We start from the raw sequence: 21,394 nt of genomic DNA, 5'->3' as shown, positions 1-21,394 counted from the left end.
TTCGGTGCTTACAAGTATAAGAAACTGCTACAAATACCTGCTTTCTTCCTCCTCTAATGACACCTAGCATTCTGCATAAATTTTTAAAATACACTTTTTTTCAATTAGTAATGTTATGACAATACTACTTTTCACTGAAAATATACATTATTTCAACCACATGTGAATTAAATAGGCTGTTATAGTTTATCCTTGATATGTATGATTACTATTAATGTTTGTGTGTAAACAAACTTTGAGTTTATATTTGGAAAAGAAACATAAGGGAAAGATATTTAAATACACAGACAAAATGGAGTCATTTAATTTTCACTTTCTTCTAACTCTTTTTTACTTTTTAAAAAATTAATAAACTTTATTTTTAGAGCAGTTTTAGGTTTACAGCAAAACTGAGCAGAAATTACAGAGATTTTCATTCACCCCCCCCAGTTCCCCAACACACACAAGCTCCGCCACTATCAACATCCCTACCAGATGGTACATTTGTTATAATGATGAACCTACCCTGACACATCATTACCATCCAAAGTCCATAGTTTACATTAGGGTTCACTCTTGGTGTTGTACATTCTACGGGTTTTGACAAACGCATAACGACATGCATCACCATTGTAGTATCATACAAAGTAGTTTCACTGCCCTGAAAATCCTCTGTGCTACACCTGGTCATCCCTCTGTCCGTCCTACTGCAGGTAACCATTGATCTTTTTACTGTCTCCATAGTTTTGCCTTTTCCAGAATACAGCTGGAAATCATACATTACGGTGTTTTTTCCAGATCGGTTTCTTACACTTAGTAATATGTATTCAATGTCTTTGCAGGGCTTGATAGCTCATTTCTTCTTAGCACTGAATAACAGTCCATTGTTTTGATGTACCGCGGTTTATTTACCCATTCACCTATTGAAGGACATGTGCTTGTTTGCAAGTTTGGGCAATTATGAATAAAGCCACTATAAACATCTGTATGCAGGTTTTTGTCTGGACATAACTTTTCAGTTCATTTAGGTAAATAAGAAGGAGTGGAAAAGGAAGAGATGGCTGGATTCTGGTAAGGGTATGCTTACTTTGTAACAAACTATCAAACTCTCTTCCGAAGTGTCTGCCCCATTTTGCATTCCCACCAGCAATGAATGAGAGTTCCTGCTGCCATACCTCCTCACCATCCTTTGGTGTTGTCAGTGTTTTAGATGGGCCATTCTAATAGGCACGTAGTAGTAGCTCACTGTTGTTTTAATTTGCAATTCCCTAATAACTTTTGATGTTCGACATCTTTCCATAGCTTACATGTCATCTTCTTCAGTGAGGTGTCTTTTCAAGTCTTTTTCCCTTTGATTTTTATTGAAGTATAGATGATTTACAATGTTGTGTTAGTTTCAGATGTACAGAAAAGTGATTCATATATATATATATATTCTTTTTCAGATTCTTTTCCATTTTAGGCTATTACAGGATATTGACTATAGTTCCCTGTGCTATACAGTAGGTCCTTGGTTTTTTTTAATTGGGGTGTCTGTCTTGTTGAATTTTAAGAGTTTTCCACACATTCTGGGTAACAGTTATTAGCTGGTCTTTGGCAAATATTTTCTCTGAGTCTGTGGCTTGTCTTCTTTTTCTCTTGACACTGTCTTTCACAGAGGAGAATTTTTTAATTTAATAAAGTTTAGCATTCAATTATTTATTTCATGGATCATGCCTTTGGTGTTGAATCTAAAAATTCATGGACATACCCAAGGTCATCTAGGTTTCTCTTATGTTATCTTCTAGGAGTTTAATAGTTTTGTGTTTTACCTTAGGGTCTAAAATCCATTTATGAAAGATGTAAGGTCTAGTCTAGATTAATTTTTTTGCATGTGGATGTCCAGTTGTTCTAGCACCATTTGTTGAAAAGACTATCTTTTCTCCATTGTATTGCCTTTGATCCTTTGTGGAAGATCTGTTGATTATATTTATGTGGGTGTATTTATGGGCTCTCTATTCTGTTACACTGATCTATTTGTCTATTCTTTTATCCGTACTACACTGTCTTATTACTGTAGCTTTATAGTAAGCCTTGAAGTTGGGCAGTGTCAGTCCACTGACTTTGCTGCTCTCGTTCAACACTGTGTTAGCTGTTTTGGGTCTTTTGCCTTTCCATATAAACTTTAGAATCAGTTTGTCAATATCCAACAAATAACTTCCTGAGATTCTGGTTGGGATTTTATCACATCTATAGATCAAGTTAGCAATAACTGACATCTTGACACTATTGATTCTTTCTATCCCTGAACATGGAATATCTCTCCATTTATTTAGTTCTTTGATATCTGCTGTCTGAGTTTCATTGTTTTTCTCATATTGATCTTGTACATATTTTGTTAGATTTAAACCTCAGTATTTCATTTTTGGGGTCCTTTCGTAAATGGTAATGTGTTTTAAATTTCAAATTCCACTTGTTCATTGCTGGTACACAGGAAAGGGATTGACTTTTGTATATTAATCTTGTATTCTAAAATCTTGCTAAAATCACTATATTGGTACCAGGAGGTTTTTTTCTACGCAGACACTAAAGTCATCTGTGAACAAAGACAGTTTGATTTCTTCCATGCCAATCTGTATACCTTTTATTTCCTTTTCTTGTCTAGTTACATTACTTAGGACTTCAGCACAGTGTTGAAAAGCAGTGGTGAGAGCAGACATCCCTGTCTTGTTCCTGATCTTAGCAGAAGAACTTCAAGTTTCTCACCATTAAGTATGATGATAGTTATAGGGTTTTTGTTCTTTATCAAGATGAGGAATAAATATGTTCTTTATCAAGTTGAGGAAGTTACCCTCTATTCCTAGGTTGCTGAGAGTTTTCATCATGAAGGAGTATTGGATTTTGTCAAATGATTTTCAGCATCTGTTGATACATAGGTCTATTCAGGTCTAGATACAGGTCTACACAGATTGTATACTTATTCTTGTGTGAGTTTCGGCAAACTGTGTCTTCAAAAAATAGGTCCGTCTCATCTAGGTTATCAAATTTGTGGGCATAGAATTATTGATAGTATTCCTTTATTATCCTTTTAATGTCCATAGGATCTGTAGTGATACTTCTTCTTTCACTACTAATATTAGTAATATATTTCTTCTCTTTTTTCTTCTTAAGTAGCCTGGCTAAAGGCTTATAAACTTTATTGATCTTTTCAAAGAAGCAGCTTTTAGTTTTGTTTTCTCTATTGATTTCCTATTTTCAATTTCATTAATTTCTGCTCTAATTTTTATTATTTCTTTTATTCTGCTTACTTTGAATTCAATTTGCTCTTCTCTTTCTAGTGTCCTAAGGCAGAAGCTTAGATGACTGATTTTAGATCTTCCTTTTTTTCTAATAAATGAACTAAATGCTATAAATTTCCCTCCAAGCCCTGCTTTTGTGGGCTTTTACTTCATTAAGTTGTATTTTCAATTTCATTTAGTTCAAAATAATTTTTAATTTCTCTTGAGAGTTCTTCTTTGATCCATGTGTTGTTTAGAAAAGTGTTGTTTAATCTCTAAGTATTTGGGGGTTTTCCAGCTATGTTTCTGCTACTGGTACCTAGTTTAGTTCCATTGTCTCAGAGCAGACACTGTATTATTTCTATACTTTTAAATTTGTTAAGGTGTGTTTTTTGGTCCAGAATATGGTCTAGTCTGTGAATGTTCCTTGTGAGCTTGAGAAGAATGTGTAATCTGCTGTTGTTGGATGAAGTAGCCTATAGATGTCAATTATATCCAGTTGATTGAAGATGCTCTTGAGTTCAGCTATGTCCCTACTAACTTTCTGTCTGCTAGATCTGTTAAACTCTTATAAAGGGATATTAAAGTCTCCAACTATACTAGTGGGTTCATCTATTTCTCCTTGCACTTCTATCAGCTTTGCCTCATGTATTATGATACTCTGTTATTAGGTGAATACACATTAAGGATTGTTATATCTTCTTGGAATATTGACCCCTTTATTATTATGTAATGTCCCTCTTTATCCCTGATAACTTTCCTTGCTCTGAAGTATGCTCCATCTGAAATTAAGACAGACATGCCTACTTCTTTTGATTAGTGTTAGCATGGTATATTTTCTCCAACCCTTTACTTTTAATCTATATGTGCCTTTATATTTAATGTGAATTTCTTGCAGAAAACATATAGTTGGGCCTTGTTTTTCGATCCACCTTGACAAACTCTGTCTTTTAATTGGTGCGCGTAGATCATCAACATTCAAGGTGATTATTGATATAGTTGGATTAATATCCACTATATATTTACTGTTTCATTTTGTTGCCCTTGATCTTTGGTCCTGTTTTTGTCTCCCACACTTTCTCTTTCTTTTGTGGTTTCAACTGAGTACTTTGTACGACTCAATTTTGTCTCCTTTCTTAGCATATCAATTATACCTCATTTAAAAACATTTTAAGTTGTTGTCCTAGACTTTGCAATATACATTGACAACTAATCCAAGTCTACTTTCAAATAATACTATTCCACTTCTCAGTACCTTATAAAAACAAAATAATCCTAATTCCTCTTTCTCATCTCTTGTATCATTGATGTCATTCATTTCACTCACACATAAGCATACCTGACACATACATATGTATGTATGTGTATGTGTGTGTGTGTACACACATAAGCTTACATAATCAAAGACACTGTTGCTATTTTCATTTTGAACAAACTGTTATTTGTTAGGTCAATTAAGAATAAGAAAATGAAAGGTTTTATTTTACCATCACTTAGTCATTCTCCACTGTTCTTCCTTTGTTTATGTAGATCTGAATTTCTACCTATATAATTTTCCTTCTCTCTGAAGAACTTTTAACATTTCTTGCAAGGCAGGTCTACTGGCAACAAATGTCCCAATTTTTGTTTGTCTAAGGAAGTCTTTATTTCTCTTTCACTTTTTTTTTTAAATTAATTAATTTATTTATTTAATTTATTTTTATTTTTTATTTATTTATGGCTGTGTTGGGTCTTCGTTTCTGTGCGAGGGCTTTCTCTAGTTGCGGCAAGAAGGGGCCACTCTTCATCGCGGTGCGTGGGCCTCTCACTATTGCAGCCTCTCTTGTTGCGGAGCACAGGCTCCAGACGCGCAGGCTCAGTAATTGTGGCTCACGGGCTCAGTTGCTCCGCGGCATGTGGGATCTTCCCAGACCAGGGCTCGAACCCGCGTCCCCTGCATTAGCAGGCAGACTCCCAACCACTGCGCCACCAGGGAAGCCCTCTTTCACTTTTGAAGGATAGTTTCACAAGGTACAGAATTCTAGGTTGGTGTTTTAGTTCTCTCAACACTTTAAACATTTCATTCCACTCTCTTCTTGACTGCATGGTTTCTGAGAAGTGGATATAATTCTGACCCTTGCTCTGGCTTCTTTTAAGATTTCTCTTTGTCTTTGATTTTCTGAAGTTTGGATATGATTTTCCTAGGTGTATTTTTTTTTGGCATTTATCCTGCTTAGTGTTCTCCAAACTTCGTGGATCTGTGGTTTGGTGTCTGATGTTAATTTCAGGAAATTCTAAGTCATTATTGTTTCAGTTATTGCTTCTGTCCCTTTCTTTCTTCTTCTGGTATTTCCATTATGTGTATGGAAATGTAGTTGTCCCACAGTTCTTGGACATTCTGTTCTATTATTTTTTCATTTTTTTCTCTTTTCTTTTTAGTTTTGGAAGTTTCTATTGTCATATTCTCAAGCTCAGAGATTCTTTTCTCAGTCATGTCCAGTCTACTAATGAATCTGTTAAAGGCACTCTTCATTTCTGTTACAGTATTTCTGATCTCTTGTATTTCTTGATTCTTTCTTAGAATTTCCATCTCTCTGTTTAAATTATCCATCTGTTTTTTCCATGTTGTCTAATTTTTTCATTAAAGCCCTTAGCATACTAATCATACTTTTTAAAAAAATTATTGGTCTGATAAATTCCAACATCCCTGCCGTATCTGACTTTGGTGCTGATGCTTGTTTAATCTCTTTAAACTGTGTTTTTTGCTTTTTAGTGTGCCTTGTGATTTTTTGTTGAAAGGAGAACATGATGTTACTGGCTAAAAGGAACTGGTAAGCAGACCTTTAGTGATGTAATGTTAAGTTGTGGGAGAAGAGAAAGCATTCTGCAGTCCTATGATTAAGTCTCTGTCTTCTCATGAGCCTGTGACTGTGGAATGGGAATTTCACCAGTTTTCTCAGGGATCTTTCTCCCCTAGGTGGGACAGGATAGCTAGTTAGCAGGGACTGGGTATTTCCCTTCCCCCAGATAGGTTAGGTGCTGATGTAATCTCTGCAGATCAGGCTCTGGTAAAATACTTTCTCCTCACTGGCAGCCTTGTTAAGAAGAGTGCTCTGACATATTTCAAAACAATCCCTTTTCCTCTCCCTTTGCCAGAAGCATGAAGGGATCTTTCTCTGATATTTACTGTGAAAACTTGGTAAAGGTCCTGGAGGTAAAACTCAGAAAAGCCTGGAGGCCTCCTTATTACTCGCTCACATCACCCCCCACCCCCACCGCCATCCCGAGTTTTTAACTCTCAGACTTGATATATGAGCCTCCAGCAATTCATCAATTACAGTTCAGGTTTTCCACTCTGGCTCTGGTTTCCACAGAGGTTTCTGCTGGTGGGTTTCTGCTCTGGTGCATTGTGATTCTCTGTATCTGCCTGTCTGTCTCTCCAATCTGGGGCAGCGGTTTGCCTTGTGACCTCACTTCTCTTATGAATCTAAGAAAAGTTGTTGATTTTTCAGTTTTCATTTTTTTGTTTTGATTTAGGCCAGAGTGAAGACTTCTGAGCTCCTACATGCCAAATTGGAAACTAAAAGTCCCTCTGCTAACTCTTTATTTATTGAAAACAAATAAATTACTTCTAAATTCATGCCAATACTTTTTATTTTATCAGTTTATCCTGATTTACTTCTTTTTAGTTTCTAACTTCAGATAATATAAACATTTCAATATTGTCATACAATTTGGTATGCCTTCGTACATTCCTAAGCAGCTTTTGTAAGTCTTATAGTCCAACAACTTAAATCCTTCATAATTCAGAGTTGAATAACTTGTCTAAACCAGCCATTAAAATAATAAACAGGAAAAAACAAAATGGCAGTTTCTTAAAAAAATTAGAATTTTGAATGAGGTATTAAAAAATCATGCATCATTAAACATATGAATACTATTGCATCTATAATTCTGAATTATGCATTTAAACTGCTAGTATTTGAAACTTCTATATTATTTTTCTCAACAGTATCATAAAATATATATATATAATATTATGTAGCCTTTATTAAGCGATATCTACAGTTGCCGAGGAGATAAAAAGAAATGTCCAGAAGCTTTTGATATCATTGTGGTCAGCATGAACGGTTACACAATTAGTGATTCTGCATTACTAAAAATAGAAAACGTTCAACCGAAGGTCCATTTCAAAATACATGTTTATATTTGAAATATAAATACTACAAATATGTCACATATATAGGAAATCAAATATATTTTAACTGTATGTGACAGGTAATTTTATATTTCAGGTAAATATTATGTACCCTTTTATCTGTAGTTAAGAATATGTTTCATTTTATGTGAACCACCTAAGAATTTCCATGTCCATTCTAAAGATTTGCTCTTTCAGAAAACATCATCTTTTTGGCCCAGAAACAACATACACACTTTAAAGATAAAGTACTAAACCTTGCAGCTCACTGAATAATGCAGATTTACAGAGGATTCAGGAAGAAAGTCTGAGCATTGTGTCACCTCACATGCAACTGACAGTGTCAGTAGCCTGGCAACTACAGCCCTACAGAGATATTATTTTTATTTTCTTAACCTAAATTCTATTCTTGGTTTCAATCTTATATTATATGAAATACACAATACATACATTATAATTACACTGAAGTGTAAGTGTATGAAATGTAAAAAAGCAAGTTATAAGAGTATATTTGCATTAGATTTGTATAACAATAAAGCTCACCTCTGAATATGCAAGATTACATGACCTAAGCATGAAATTTAAATATAGCTAGAGTTACAATACTGCCAAAAATAAAATTATAAAACTAAGTTAAAATCAAGTTCATATACATGTGCTGTGTGTGTAGAAACATATACATATGCCATAAATATTAATTATATCAAAGTATAAAGGCCACTTCAGTGATCTAAAGATAAAACTCATATTTGTATGTGATTTTTTTCAAACACTACATTTCTAAATTATAATTTTTAGCTCAAAAACCAACTTATCTTTTCCAGTAAGCATTAAAAATATAACTATGGAAAAATCTGGTATTCTGAATGCTGATTATATAGGGTATATATGCACATATATATCATCTGAAAAATTATAAGCTGGAATTTTAGAAGAAATTAAATAATCGTTTCAATTTCATTAGTTAGAATAAGATGTTTCATTGTCATCTAAGTCTGTATAAGAAATGATCAAAACATGAGCCAAAAAAAGCTTAAACTCATGAAGAGGATATGGTAATTTTAGGGTTGGACTATATCTATATATGAGAATAGTTATTCTTTTAATATATCTCAGAACAAGGAATTCACTTATAAAGGCCATAGTTTATTAAAGGGCAGATTGGGGTTATGGTGGAGGGAAGGATTTTGAATCCTCATAATCTCCATGAGCTGCCTCAAAATCACTAAAAAGAGACACAATTTTAGCAAAATGCATTTTCTTAAAATCAGTCACCCCCTCCCTCCAAATTAGATTGTCATTCCTTTCCTTTCCCATAGAGGAATATATGCACTACACTTGAAAAAAAAAGCCTTCTGTTTGAACATCAGAAATGCACTGTTATTACATTTAAAATGCACACACACAATATAAAAAAGGGCGCTGCCATTATAGTGGGTGCGCGCGTGTGTGTGTGTGTGTGTGTGTGTGTGTGTCCAGCACAACTTCAAATACTGCTATTAAACTGATAAGCTGAAGTATTTCTATCATTATGGTTAAAGCTGGAATTCAGGATGGTGAGCTACCCAGTAATTCTCAACCTCCCTTCTGAAGAATGCTTAGGATCCAAACCATGAGGGTTATTCTCCAGAGTTAGTTAGATATTTAGTGGCTCCAGAGATGTTTACCAGCTTGTTTCACAGCTGGAAAAAAAAAAAAATCTGAAGAAGAAAACCCAAGAGGCTTAAACCGCTGAGGATTTACAACTAAAAAGATAATCGAAAAGAAGTAAAATGCTGAGAAAATATCTTTGATTGATGTGATTAGAATAGCACCCCGAAGAAGTAAGGAGGAAGGAAGAAAAATTCAGTGCTGCATGTCTTTAGTAGTATATGCCCTCGAACAACAATGGGGAAAAAGCTGGTAAAACTACATAAAGATATTCTGGCTCTTTTGTTCCACTCATTAATGAAAAGAAAAATCCACAAATCTCCTTCATTTAAATAATTAAGAAATCCTTCATTTAAAAGGTGAACATAATCAAAGAGAAATCTTATGTTACTCTAAACTAAATCCATTTTGATAAGGTGCATTTAAAAGTGGCAGTTTTCTGCTATCGCAGTAGAAATAGATCAGAATAGCTATGCTTCGCAAAAGTTGCCATAGTAACAATGCAAATCCCTTTGAAACATAATTAATTGCCTAAAAATTTACCAAATGGAACATGGCACTCTTCTTCAGAACATATTTTCATTTTCTTTTACAATATTATATAATACATGGTATTATCATACATATTTCTATCATAAAATTATGTAAAATTACTTTCTTGAAATTATTGCTATTTTCATACATTAATCTCATTAGAAAGTATCCTATTTTATCTTTAAAGCCTAAAGACAATCTGAACACATTAAGAATTCATCTGAAATCAGGATAGAAAAAAACACCTTTTCTTCAATAAATGACTATCCTTATATATTTTCTTACCTCTGCTTTTAAGTCTATCAGATAAGTATCCTATTTACCCTCAGAATCTTGCAATGCAAAAATGTCCACAATATAAATGACACAGAAATACAGCTGCATGAGAAATAAAGCAGAAAAAAATCACAGAAAATTATAATTACAACGTAAATATATCTTACTCTTTGAAGTCCTTCATACCAATCATCTTGCTCAAACCAATGTGAAATGTAAGTCATCCAAGCCATAGAATGTTTCTACTTTAATCAAGGCAATTGGAAACCAGCTTCAGAATAGTCAGCACCTAAAGTAATAACAATGTGTTTCAACCAAATGGGTTTACCAAACTCTGCCTTATGAAATGTTGTTCAGTACAAGAAACTAGAAGTACACACACATTTCAGCTGAAACAGTTTTAATAATTTATAAATAACACTATCTGTAAAAATAATGCTAAAGCAGAAAATGCAAGCCTATATAGTCAAATAAGAAATAAATCAAATGATAATTATGTTGTTGTACTAGAGAATGCTATGTCAAATATTTCATTAGCCCTTCAGTTTTCATTCTAAAAACCATCTTGGATTTAACTTTTGCAAGAAATAGGCAAATTATTTCTAAAAGTTACCAAGTTAAAAATAAGGAATCCAGAAAAACCACAAAACAGGAAGCAGAAAATCAGTTCCATTTTCAATTTCAGGAGTTGGACATAAAACTAGAATAAAGGTTAAAAGGGGTACAATGACAAGGCCAATCCTATATTTCGATTTGCTTCCAGCTCCACAGTTGAGAGTTAAATCCTTTTATGGTTAGCTGATTGTCAATTACCCAAGTGCCTCAAAAAGTTTAGAGACACACATCACGTAATAGAGTGCTAACATGTCCAACAGAGAATCAAAATCACATGAATCGGACTTCATTTTAGTTTTACCCACTTCTGGAAGAAATTACTTACTAGCCATACTAAACAAGAGATTTCCTGGTGTCCTGGAGAATATGTGGACTTCAAAACGTCCTCTATAAAGTTTAGGTACTTCACCCAACATTTAATCGGTTCTGAGTGATCTTTTCCTGCCCCAAACTCATCAAACCCTTATAACTCAGTGGAGAAAAAAGGAAGGAAGGGAGAAAGGGAGGGAGGAGAGGGGTGGGAATAAAAGGAAAAAAATGTGAGTAATTTGAGTGTTTCATTCTTCATATCCAAAAAGTAAGATAACTTTTGTTCTGGCATAGAAACACATGTATGACACATAAATATCGCTGTAGCTAGTTGAGAACATCTTTATCTCACTCTAAAAATATACCAAATGGGACATGGCACCCTTCAGAATTCCTCTTCTTCTTCCTTATTCTCTAGAAATATTTTCAATAATATCTGCTTGAAGCCCCAGGTCAAAATAGTTGGGAATAGGCTTCCACAGGAAGCTCCAGGACTCGTACACTCTGATGCTCAACTTGTTTCCATCTTGCTGAGTTCCCTGAATCTGGACCATACTTTCTGTCCTGCCCTTGGGTTCCCACAGAGCCCCTGGTTCCTGGCTAACTGCTCAGAATTTGCATCTCCTGCAGGGTCCCACCCTCTGGACTGGTGGTCCTTCCTTGCTGTCTCTCTTGTCATTGCTTATCCTATTTTGAGTTAGAGATCTGTGTCTGTGTCCTGCCTTACACTTTTTTACCCCACCCTGAACCTATATCTAGCACCTACCCAGGGTATATCTAACTACCTTGCCACCATTTCAGTTGTTGCAGTCTCTCATGCCAAGCCCTTAAACTCCATTTTAAAGTACCTACTGTACCTAGATCCCGCAGCCTTGTATCTGGTTATCTCAATATGAACATCGGTAAAGCCAAGCTTATCTCTTTCAAGTGATAAGAATCCCTTTCTACTGCCCCCCAATAGTCTTTCTTTGCCCTGCATTCCCTGTTCCAGTGACCAAAACTATACTCGACAGTAACCCGAAATAAGAACATCGAGCCATCTTTGATTCTTTCACCACCTTCCCCTCCACCTCCCGCTACATTTGATCACCAAGTCTTAACAACTACCTTTAACATGTCTCTTCAAAAGCCCCTTCCCTCCATCCCTAACGCCACTGTCTTGTACAAACTAATGAAATACTTTACTTACTAACCTCCCTGCTTTCACTGCAATTCCTAAACATGTTCTATACCAGCATGGCTTTATGCCTTTAAGTCGTGAAATGCTTTTGCCTGAGCTGTCTTACCTCTTCCCCTTTTTTTGTGACTAATGAGCTGTATCATATTTATCAAGACCCAACTTAATGTCCCTCTTCTTTGAAGCCTTTCTCAAATGCACCAAATCCCTCATCTGTGTGCCTCTAAGTCTATATTTGTGTGCACTGGATAGTGATTATTTGCGGAGACAAAAATTGTGAGTTGCCCAAGACAAAGGAACATGTTTTATTCATATTTGTATAGAAGGTACAAAATGTTTGTTGAGTGAATTGACACATGCTAGAAGAGTTTGTCAACTAGTGGTAGTTCACATGAACCAAAGGGGTGTGTGTGTGTGTGTATATACACACATAACTGCAACTTGGAAAGGGGCTAAAGAAATGTATCCAAATTACAGGTAATATACTCATCAACAAGCGAAATGGGATTACCATTCAATTCCTTGTAGAGAAATGGCTAACCAAATTATTTCAGAATTTAATTTTTAAAGGGAAAATAAAATGCAAACTTGAATTGGTAAAATTATTTTATAATCATATAAGGTACCAAGTATTTACTATATCACTATAAATACAATATAGTTAAAAGTAATACCTTGTTTTAGGGCACATAATAGTTCTCATGTCATACTTCCTGATATTTTTCCATGAGCACTATTTACCATATTTGCAAGAACTAAGAAAAGTAAAATATTTCACATCATGGAATTTCAGATGAATATTAGCTTGCATGAGAATACATATTTTTTTATTGCATTTCAAGTATTTTGATTATCTGAGAGTGTATAGAATCTGGTTCATTTAGTATAAGAATGGCCAATAGTTTTCAACTCTCACATCTCCCTGACTGGCTAGGACTATCTGGAGTGCAGAGTGGAAACCTTTAGCTGATCTCAGAGTGGAAGCATGTCACGATCACTTAGCAGTAACTGAAACAGAAAGGAGAAAGTCATGGTGACATTTACTCCAACATGTTTACATCTGTGTATTCGTCCATGGGTCTAACTGACTAATTTATTGTTAAAATCACAAATTTAACTTAATTCGTAGTCAGAAAAATTTTCCTGCCTTTTAAGATTAGTGATGGAAGGAAATGAAAAGAATCAAAGGCCAGATGTCATTGTGTTAAAGAAAATAAATAAATAAAGTAAAATGGCTTGCAACGTCAGAAAACTTGCTGCAGGGATTAATACAATACACAAGTAACCTGTGGTCTGATTGCTGGTCTTGACCTTTTTACATCCCTCTCTGCATCTATACCTTTTTATGAGCTCATCAAGGGCCAACTATATATCCTGGCTTGTTGCCTTTGGACTTGCCATATGACTTGCTTTCCCCAGCGATATGTGGGCAGAAGTCAGAATGTTCCAGCTCCAAGCTCTGGCTGTAAGGCTTGCCTCCATTCACACCCATGAACATGAGAAGGACATTCCACAGCTACCCTCTTGCAGGGAACAGGGGGGGCTGGGGAGGGGGGAATGCTACTTTCTCCCCAACAGGATCTGACTATATAAAAGTAGGGGTTGAAATACTAAGAAGCTATGGAGAGCTTTTCATAATCTCATGGGACTGGAGGGAAAAAAAACTGGCGTTCATATGCTGCCAAGGAAAAAAATGGCCTAATAAAGGTCTCCTTTCAGTGAGAACCATCTGGGTCTACACCTTAAAACTGGTGTGAAATAGACTATCCTTTACAAAGACTGAAGTTCAGCTTCAAATAAATTCATTCAATGATTGGATTGAGGTGATCTTCCCTACCCTCATACTTTCCAAAAGCAAAAGCATATTCTCTCTGGAGAAAGATAATATTAAATTGTCAGGCTGCAAAGCAATCAAGGGAATTCCAAAGAGTGAGAAGCCCAGTCATGGACAGACAGACTAACGGCTTCACCTTTGACAGGGAGTGGGAGAAAGAGGTGACTGCCATAAAAGGGGGGAAGGAAAAAATCAGATAAAATTGTGAGTAAGTCCTAAGGCCAATATAAACTAGAGCATCAGTATAGAATAACTGGAGGTCCCCGATGCAAGCTGAGTTGCACTCACCTGTCAGATCTTCTCCTCAGGCCTCAATCGGGTGCTTAGGAGAAAGAGGGGGGCAAATCAGACATAGTCCCCCTTAGTGGCTCAGGCACATGGGAAGCACTCGGCTACTGAGAGCTGACAGGCATGCAACTCTGTATAGGTCCCTGAATCCTTCTCCCAAATGAAGCACAAGTCTTCAGCTACTCGGAGGGAGGAAATACATACCCTCACTCCCAGGGACAATGGGGAGGGAGTAAAAGCAAAGCCCATCTGCTTCTAGGGAGGGACAGATAACCCTCTTTCCTGACCACAGAACTGGGAGAAGGGAAGAAGCAAAAGCTACCAGCCCCTGGCGGGTGGGTAGGAAAACATCTTGGGCTCCCATCCTGAACCAAAACGAAGCCCAGATCTGCCACTGAAGAGGTGCATTCTCTCTTACTCAGCACCCACCACAGATATAAAGTGGAGTTTGGCTGCCTCAGAGCGGGGTTGAGGAGGGGAGACACACAAATTTCCCCTAAAAACCAGATTCCCCCAACCTGGGAGATCAAATTATAGGATAATCATACACTGGGGTGCTATACAACAATTAAAATGAACTACACACAACGAAATGTATGAACCATACAATGTAATGATGATTGAAAGTCACACATGAATATCATAGGATTCTAGTATTTATCAAAGTTTAAAAACCAGCCAAGTTAATCTATGCTACTAGAAGTTATGAGAGAGCTTTCTTCAGGGAAAAGGAAGTAGCGACAGATAGGAGCCATGAGGGAGATTTCCAGGAAGCTCACAATGTTTCTTTTATGCTAATTATGCTAATGTGCAAATTTGCTGGTACAAAACAGCAAATTGCACATTTCTGCTGTCAGGTATATAATCTAAATAAAAAGAAATTATACACTAAGAATCCACAGCGGTGCTTTCTAATACTAACAGAATTAAGAGGGGAAAATAAATGGAAATGACTTGTCCACATACAAGTAGGTATTGTATAATCGGATTATATTTTCTAACTTCACTTGGACACTTTCATTTATCTTTTTATTTTGCCCCTAGAGTTTCCTGCCCCATTTACCACCCCCAGCCATCATATTTTGCAACATGTTAAGTCCTTCTCTGAGATATGCACTAATGCTGCTTTAACCCACAAGTATTTTTAGAAGCAACGTCAGCGACAAGCGGATGAGGAAGGTGGACACAAGGAATAAATAATCTCACAACAGGAAATGGGTACAAACCAAAGTCTGCAAAACAAGCAGCAGGGGACTGAGGTGGGATAGATTAAGGATACGTATTTGGGGGTCCACAGGAACACCCACAGAGTCTGATGACTTGGCCGTGATGGTTCACAGTGGATGCCTGTTAATGCCACGCCCATAACAGATCCTCTGACTCCTCAGTTCGTACTATCCCACAGGGGTGTGCCCCAGAGCAATCTCCACCAGCACGTTCCTAAATGCTGGCAGCGATCTGTAGCGACACGCAGCTCCCATCCCAGCATTTCATGCCTTGACCAGACCTTCCAAAAATATTAAATAGCTACATCCTAAGAACAATTTGAAAGCTCACCCTTGAAAAACAACACATCAATATAGCTGACAACACCCTCCAGTTACTGGTGATTCTAATCACTAGTAACCAAGTGACAATCTATGCAGTATACTTCTCTTTAGCTTAGGTCACATGATATTTTTAATATGTAAGAACAAAAATAGTTGAAAATGAAGTATTTTTACCAGAAAATCAGACTATATGAAAAGTAAAAATAAACTGGATTCTCTAAAGCTGAAGAACGCAATATCTGAAATTTAGATCTTAATGGATGAGTTTACTGGATACAGCGGAAGTTAGTATTAGTGCAGTAGAACAGAAATAAATAGTATATAACACAACTAATGCATAAAGAAAAAGAAGAATGAAATAGAACAGAGCATACGAAATAGATAGGATATATTGAAAAGTTAAACACAGATGTAATGGGAGTCTAAAAAGGAGACGAAATGTAGTAGAACCAATATTCAAATGATAAAGAATGAGAAATTTCCAAAGTTAATTTAAAAAAAACCAAGTTCCTAAAGCTCATCAAATCCCAATCAGGGTAAGTTAAAATCTTGACTAGGTACATCACAGTAAGATGCTGAAAACCAGGGACAAAGGAAAAAAAAATCTTAAAAATGATCACAATATAGTCAAGATCAATTGAAATAACAGAAGTCAAAAGACAATGGAATGACACTTTTAAAGTTATGAGAAAAAAAATTACACACCTAGAATTCTACACCCAGTGAAAATATAAGTGAAGACAGAAATTATGATATTTTCATATGAACAAAAAGTAGGGAATATACTGCCAGGGGGCCTGAACCAGAAAGAAATATTACAGGAAATTCTTTAGGTAGAAGGCAAATGATCCTAGACAGAAACACGAAAATGTTAGAGATAATGAAGATCATCAGAAAGAGAAATATGTGGTTAAATATAACTACTGAATAGATATTAACTATACAAAACAATAACTACACGTCTTGGGAAGTTTAAATATTTGTAGCATTAAATTATATGAAAACAACACAAAAGGTGAGAGCAGGATAAATGGAGTTACTATCAATGAAGAGGTAAAAGTCATCATTTGTGTTAAACTGTAATGAGTCAAAGTTACATGTTGGAATCTCTAGGGTAACTACAAAAATACTAGTGAATAAACGTATTATTAACAAGTTAATTAAAGGAAAATGTAACTAATAAAAAATCTGTGAATAAGAAAACAAAAAGTGATTGTATACATAAATATATATATATAAGTATATATAACAGTTATATGTTAAATGAGTGGATTAAAATTACAAGTAAAAGTAAAATTGGTAAACTGTATTAAAAACTAAGCCATATACTCTTCTCAAGAGTCATACTTTAATTACAAGTTTACAGAATGGTTGAAAGTCAAAGAACAGAAACATATATTACATAATCATTAACCAAAAGGAAGCTATTATAATTATATTTTTAAAAGATTAAATACATTTTAAGACAAGAAATATTATTAGAGGACAGTGGGATATTACTTAAGGATAAAGGGGTGAATGCAACTGAATGATATGACAGTTTGCATCCAAATGACATAATTTTCAAATATATAAAGCAAGAATGACAGAATTAAAGGAGAAATATACAAATCCATAAGCATAATGGAAGACTTTAAGTAACAAATCTCAATATCTGATGGAATAGAGAAAATTCTATAGGAGTATAAAAGATCTGAATAACGTATTCAATGAAATTGACCCAACTGACAAATGTAGAATACTGTACCCAACAATGGTAGAATTCACATTTTTTTTCAAGGGAACATGAAGTAGTTACCAAAATAAACCATGTGTTGAGCCATAAGGAAAACCTCACCAATCTCTAAAACATTAGAAGCATTCAGAGTATGTTTTCTGGTCACAATGGAATTAAGTCTGAGATCAATAAGAGAAAGGTAACTAGAAAACCCATAACTGTTTGGAAATTAAACAATGCACTTCTAAATAATCCTTGGATCAAAGAAGTAAAAATGGAAGTTAGAAAATATTTAGCAGTAAATGGCAAAGCCACAACAAATAGAGATTTGTGGGTTATAGCTAAGCAATGCCTGGAAGTGGAGGGTTACAGTATTAATTATATTTTATTTCTTTCTAACAAAAAAGGAGAAAGAAAGAAAATCAAAGATTTAAGCTTCTATCCCAAAAATCTGGAAAAGGAAAGCAAACAAAATTTTAAAAAATGTAGAAATAGGATATCATTCCAAAAAGAAAAGAAAACATATTTATGTTTACAAACATGTAACAGAGAAAATCAAATGCAGGTTCCTTTAGATCAACTTTTAGATTTATTAAGAAAAAAATAGAGAAAGTACAAATATCAACATCAGGAATGAAGAAAAGACATCATTATAGAACCTACTGATATCAAAAAAAAGAATAAGAGACTATTATGAACACATTTGCAGGAATATATAAGATAAATTGGATGAATAGACAGGTTACCAAAGTTGATGAAAGAGTGAGAAATTCTAAACAGACTGAATATGAACATGAGTCTGAATTGAAAACTTTCCCACAGACAATCTCCCAGGTCCAGGTGATTTCACTTGTGAATTTTTAAAAATATTTAAAGAAGAAATTTTACACAAACTCTTTAAGAGTATAATAAAAGAAATCACATCAGTTCTTTATATCCTGCCAAAACCTGAAAAAGACTTTATAAGAAAGGAAATTACAGAGAAATCTCTCATAAATTAAATGGAAAATTCCTAAACAAAAAGTAGAGATATTAACATGTTAATGGATTAGAAGATTTAATATTGTAAAGATATAAATTCTCTCAGATTTAATCTAGAGATTATGTTATGTATCATAGTCATGATAGTCAATAAGTTCTTTTTAATCAATTATTGAATCCTCATCTCCTGAAAACTTAACCAAAATTCCTAACTTGAATCTCTAAATTGACCTGGTCTAAAAATAAAAAATGACTCACACTAAGGTAATTTAATGTCTAAAATGTCCAGCACATGTTATGGTGCATCATAAATAAAATATTTTTAGTTTTTAGACTGTACAGTGGAGTTCCAAGTTAACTGTTACTTATTTGATTTTCTAAGAAAATCTATTTTGACTAGTTTTTTAAATGTACTGTATTTCTAAGATACATAAATACAATCTCTATCAAAATTCAAAGAAAAACATTTTGGAGTACTTTTCTAATGAAAGTGATTTTTTAAATGAAAGTGGATGCAGCAGAAAGAGTATCATAAACTCTTCAAAGTATCTGTATTTTTAGATAAAAAAGTCATCTTTGTTTTTGCTATTTCATAAGACCTAGAGTAAACGAATTCAAATGTCCTCTGAAAAACATTTGGTAAAACACAGATGTATCCAGCATTAGAGAAACTAATTTTAGAATAGAAGAAAGTGTATTACTGAACACTGTATTCGCATAAATTCTTGAAAATAAAAAACACTAAAACTTATTTTTTTAACATGAGGAGCAAGGGTGTACCACCCTTTCAGCTCACCCTTTATCTCTTGCCTGGAACTTGGAGATGAAGGCTGAGGCCCCAGAGTATCATAAGGATGCAGGATGAACCCAAGGGACAGTGGAAAAGGGAGCTGAAGAAGGCGAGATCCTCGGACACTTGTTGGACTTCCTACCTCCAACCTATTTTGTTTGTCTGTTTGTTTGAGCCACTATTATTTTACATTTCTCTTTTACATGCAACCAAACCTGAGGCAGGCTTTTAGACTGCATAATTTCGAGTCATATTTTAGAAAGCAGAAGTAGTCTATTAGTCAATAATGTCAGTTAGATATAACCTTCATAATTCCTTGTCTTTAAATATAATTAACTATCATGTTTTCATCACCACAGGCAAACAATATTACTAAAATTCAGTCATTATTATCTACAGAACAGGGCATATTTTATTATTCCTATTTTGCCTCACCCAATACATTATTTGCATATGCGTCTACCTCATATTATTTAGTGAAAAAATGTAATATTTATCCATGTATATCTGCTGTATCATTTTATTAAATTCATTTCAGAAAATATTTAGTGAGTATATATCATGGCTAGGCACTAATGCTAATTACTAAAGATATGAATATGAACAAGAAACAAATAGGAAAAAAAATTAAAAACTGCTTCAAGAAGCTTACAGCACTGGGAGAGCTCACACATGGCAGACACTTCCTGTTGTCTAATTAACAACATTTCCATCTGTCTCTTTCCCCTGCCCACAGAACCCCAAATTATTCTGGCACAGTTGGAATTACATTGTTCTCAGGGAAGACAGGATTTTTTCCCATTCCTAAGAGATGAATGGTGATTGGTCTAAACCAGTCGTAGTAATTTCATCCTCCTTGGACAAGTATTGGACTAAGAGTGGGCCTCTGACTCAGTTCCAGCTAATGAGATAGAAGTAGAAATCTCCGATGTCATTCTTCCCTGCTTCTTCTGACTTGGACATTGATGTGATGCTGTTGCTGCAGCAGCTCTCTTGCGTCCATGAAGTAAAGCACAGGAAAACTGCAGAAATGTTGCAATTTTAACATTATTGATGCATTAGCTTCAGTCATCTTGTTATATTTAATAAAATGGTGGCTGTTCTAGTTGCTGGGTTTTTGTATTTCCATTTGACTTCATTTCTGATAGACACCAATGCATTTATGTAACAATTTGCAATAGTTGCTATGATAGAAAATGAACAAGGTCTTAGAGGAGCAGAGAGACTAATCTGCCAAAATTGCTTTAAGTGGTTGAGAAGGCTGTACAGAAAAAAGTGGGGCTTGAACTTTTAGGCAAAAATTATTTTCCTACACCTAAAGTAAAATGGTAAAGAGAAATAGTGACAAATGAGGGTAAACAAGGAGGCAGATACAGAACGATGGGAAACATGTAGATCACGATAAGGACTGTGGATTTTATTTCAGATGTGAGGGGAAGTCTTCAAAACAGTTTAAGCATGGTAATAATATCAGATTTTGTGATTTACAAATATCATCCTGGCACTCTTAGGAGAAGGCATCTGGGGACGGGGAGCAAAGCATAAATAAGTAGATGAGAAATGATAAGAGGCTGAACTAATGACGTAAGAGGAAGTAAGGGAGAGAGGGAGAACTTAGGAGGACAGGTCTGGGATAAAGCTCTATTATTAGGTATATTGACTGCAGATTGCGGTAGGACATCCAGGTGGAGACTCCTCCAAGTCCTTCAGAAATAGAGGTCAGGAACCGAAAAAAGGAAGGTCAGCTAGAGATAAACATTTCAGGTATAATTTGGGGCAACACCAATGTTTAAGGGACAAGTAGAGGAGACGAGAGGGAAGGGGAGGAGAAAGTGGCTGAAAAGATATCTTGACAGAGAAGAGACACAAGAAATAAGAATATTGGGGAAAGGAATATGTCAGATGTTGAAAAAGAAGGTTTTCAAACAGGTCAAATATTTCAGACAGACCAGTAAGATGAAGAGTGAACTATTCATCCCATGTTTGGGATGAAGCAGCAGGTTGTGATCAGCAAGTTTATCAAAAACCCGATGGCTGATTTTCAGTTCTCATTTCACTTGACTTGCTGGGAGCTGTTGTGGCCACTCTGGATCACAGCTGAATCCATCCTCTTGAAACACTTGCTTTACTTCTGGACAGTGCTCTCCTTTGGTTCTGCCTCTACTGCAGTGCCTACTCCCTGGTTTTTTTTGGTTTTGATTTTTTTGCTTGGATTCCTCATAATCTTCTTGAACTCTTAACTTCGGAATGTCCCAGAGAT

General features: G+C 35.2%; 1 protein-coding gene and 1 long non-coding RNA gene across 9 annotated transcripts in view; one reads left to right on the top strand and one right to left on the bottom strand.

Moving 5' to 3' along the window:
• Positions 1–10,033, top strand: part of LOC309651414 — a 43,341-nt gene extending 33,308 nt beyond the window's left edge. The window contains exons 2-4 of the long non-coding RNA XR_014258109.1: positions 1,008–1,050; positions 5,989–6,046; positions 6,753–10,033. This is a non-coding gene — a long non-coding RNA (uncharacterized lncRNA). The remainder of the gene's footprint in view (positions 1–1,007; positions 1,051–5,988; positions 6,047–6,752) is intronic.
• WDR17 (WD repeat domain 17) overlaps positions 1–21,394 on the bottom strand; it is a 95,825-nt gene that overhangs the window by 62,532 nt on the left and 11,899 nt on the right. For 4 of the 8 annotated variants that reach the window (XM_082444078.1, XM_082444081.1, XM_082444082.1 and 1 more), the window contains exon 2: positions 10,041–10,162. The exons of 2 other annotated variants lie outside the window; for them this stretch is intronic. In XM_082444078.1, the coding sequence (XP_082300204.1) occupies positions 10,041–10,106 (66 nt within the window). In that variant the 5' untranslated portion in view covers positions 10,107–10,162. Of the gene's footprint in view, positions 1–10,040; positions 10,163–10,813; positions 10,958–21,394 lie in introns of all 8 variants that reach the window. 2 more of the 8 variants (XM_082444079.1, XM_082444080.1) reach the window with 2 other exon arrangements.

The sequence above is a fragment of the Balaenoptera physalus genome, assembly GCF_965194825.1.
Source record: "Balaenoptera physalus genome assembly, chromosome: 21".
Lineage (NCBI taxonomy): Eukaryota > Metazoa > Chordata > Mammalia > Artiodactyla > Balaenopteridae > Balaenoptera > Balaenoptera physalus.
This window is presented reverse-complemented; position numbering and strand designations above follow the sequence as displayed.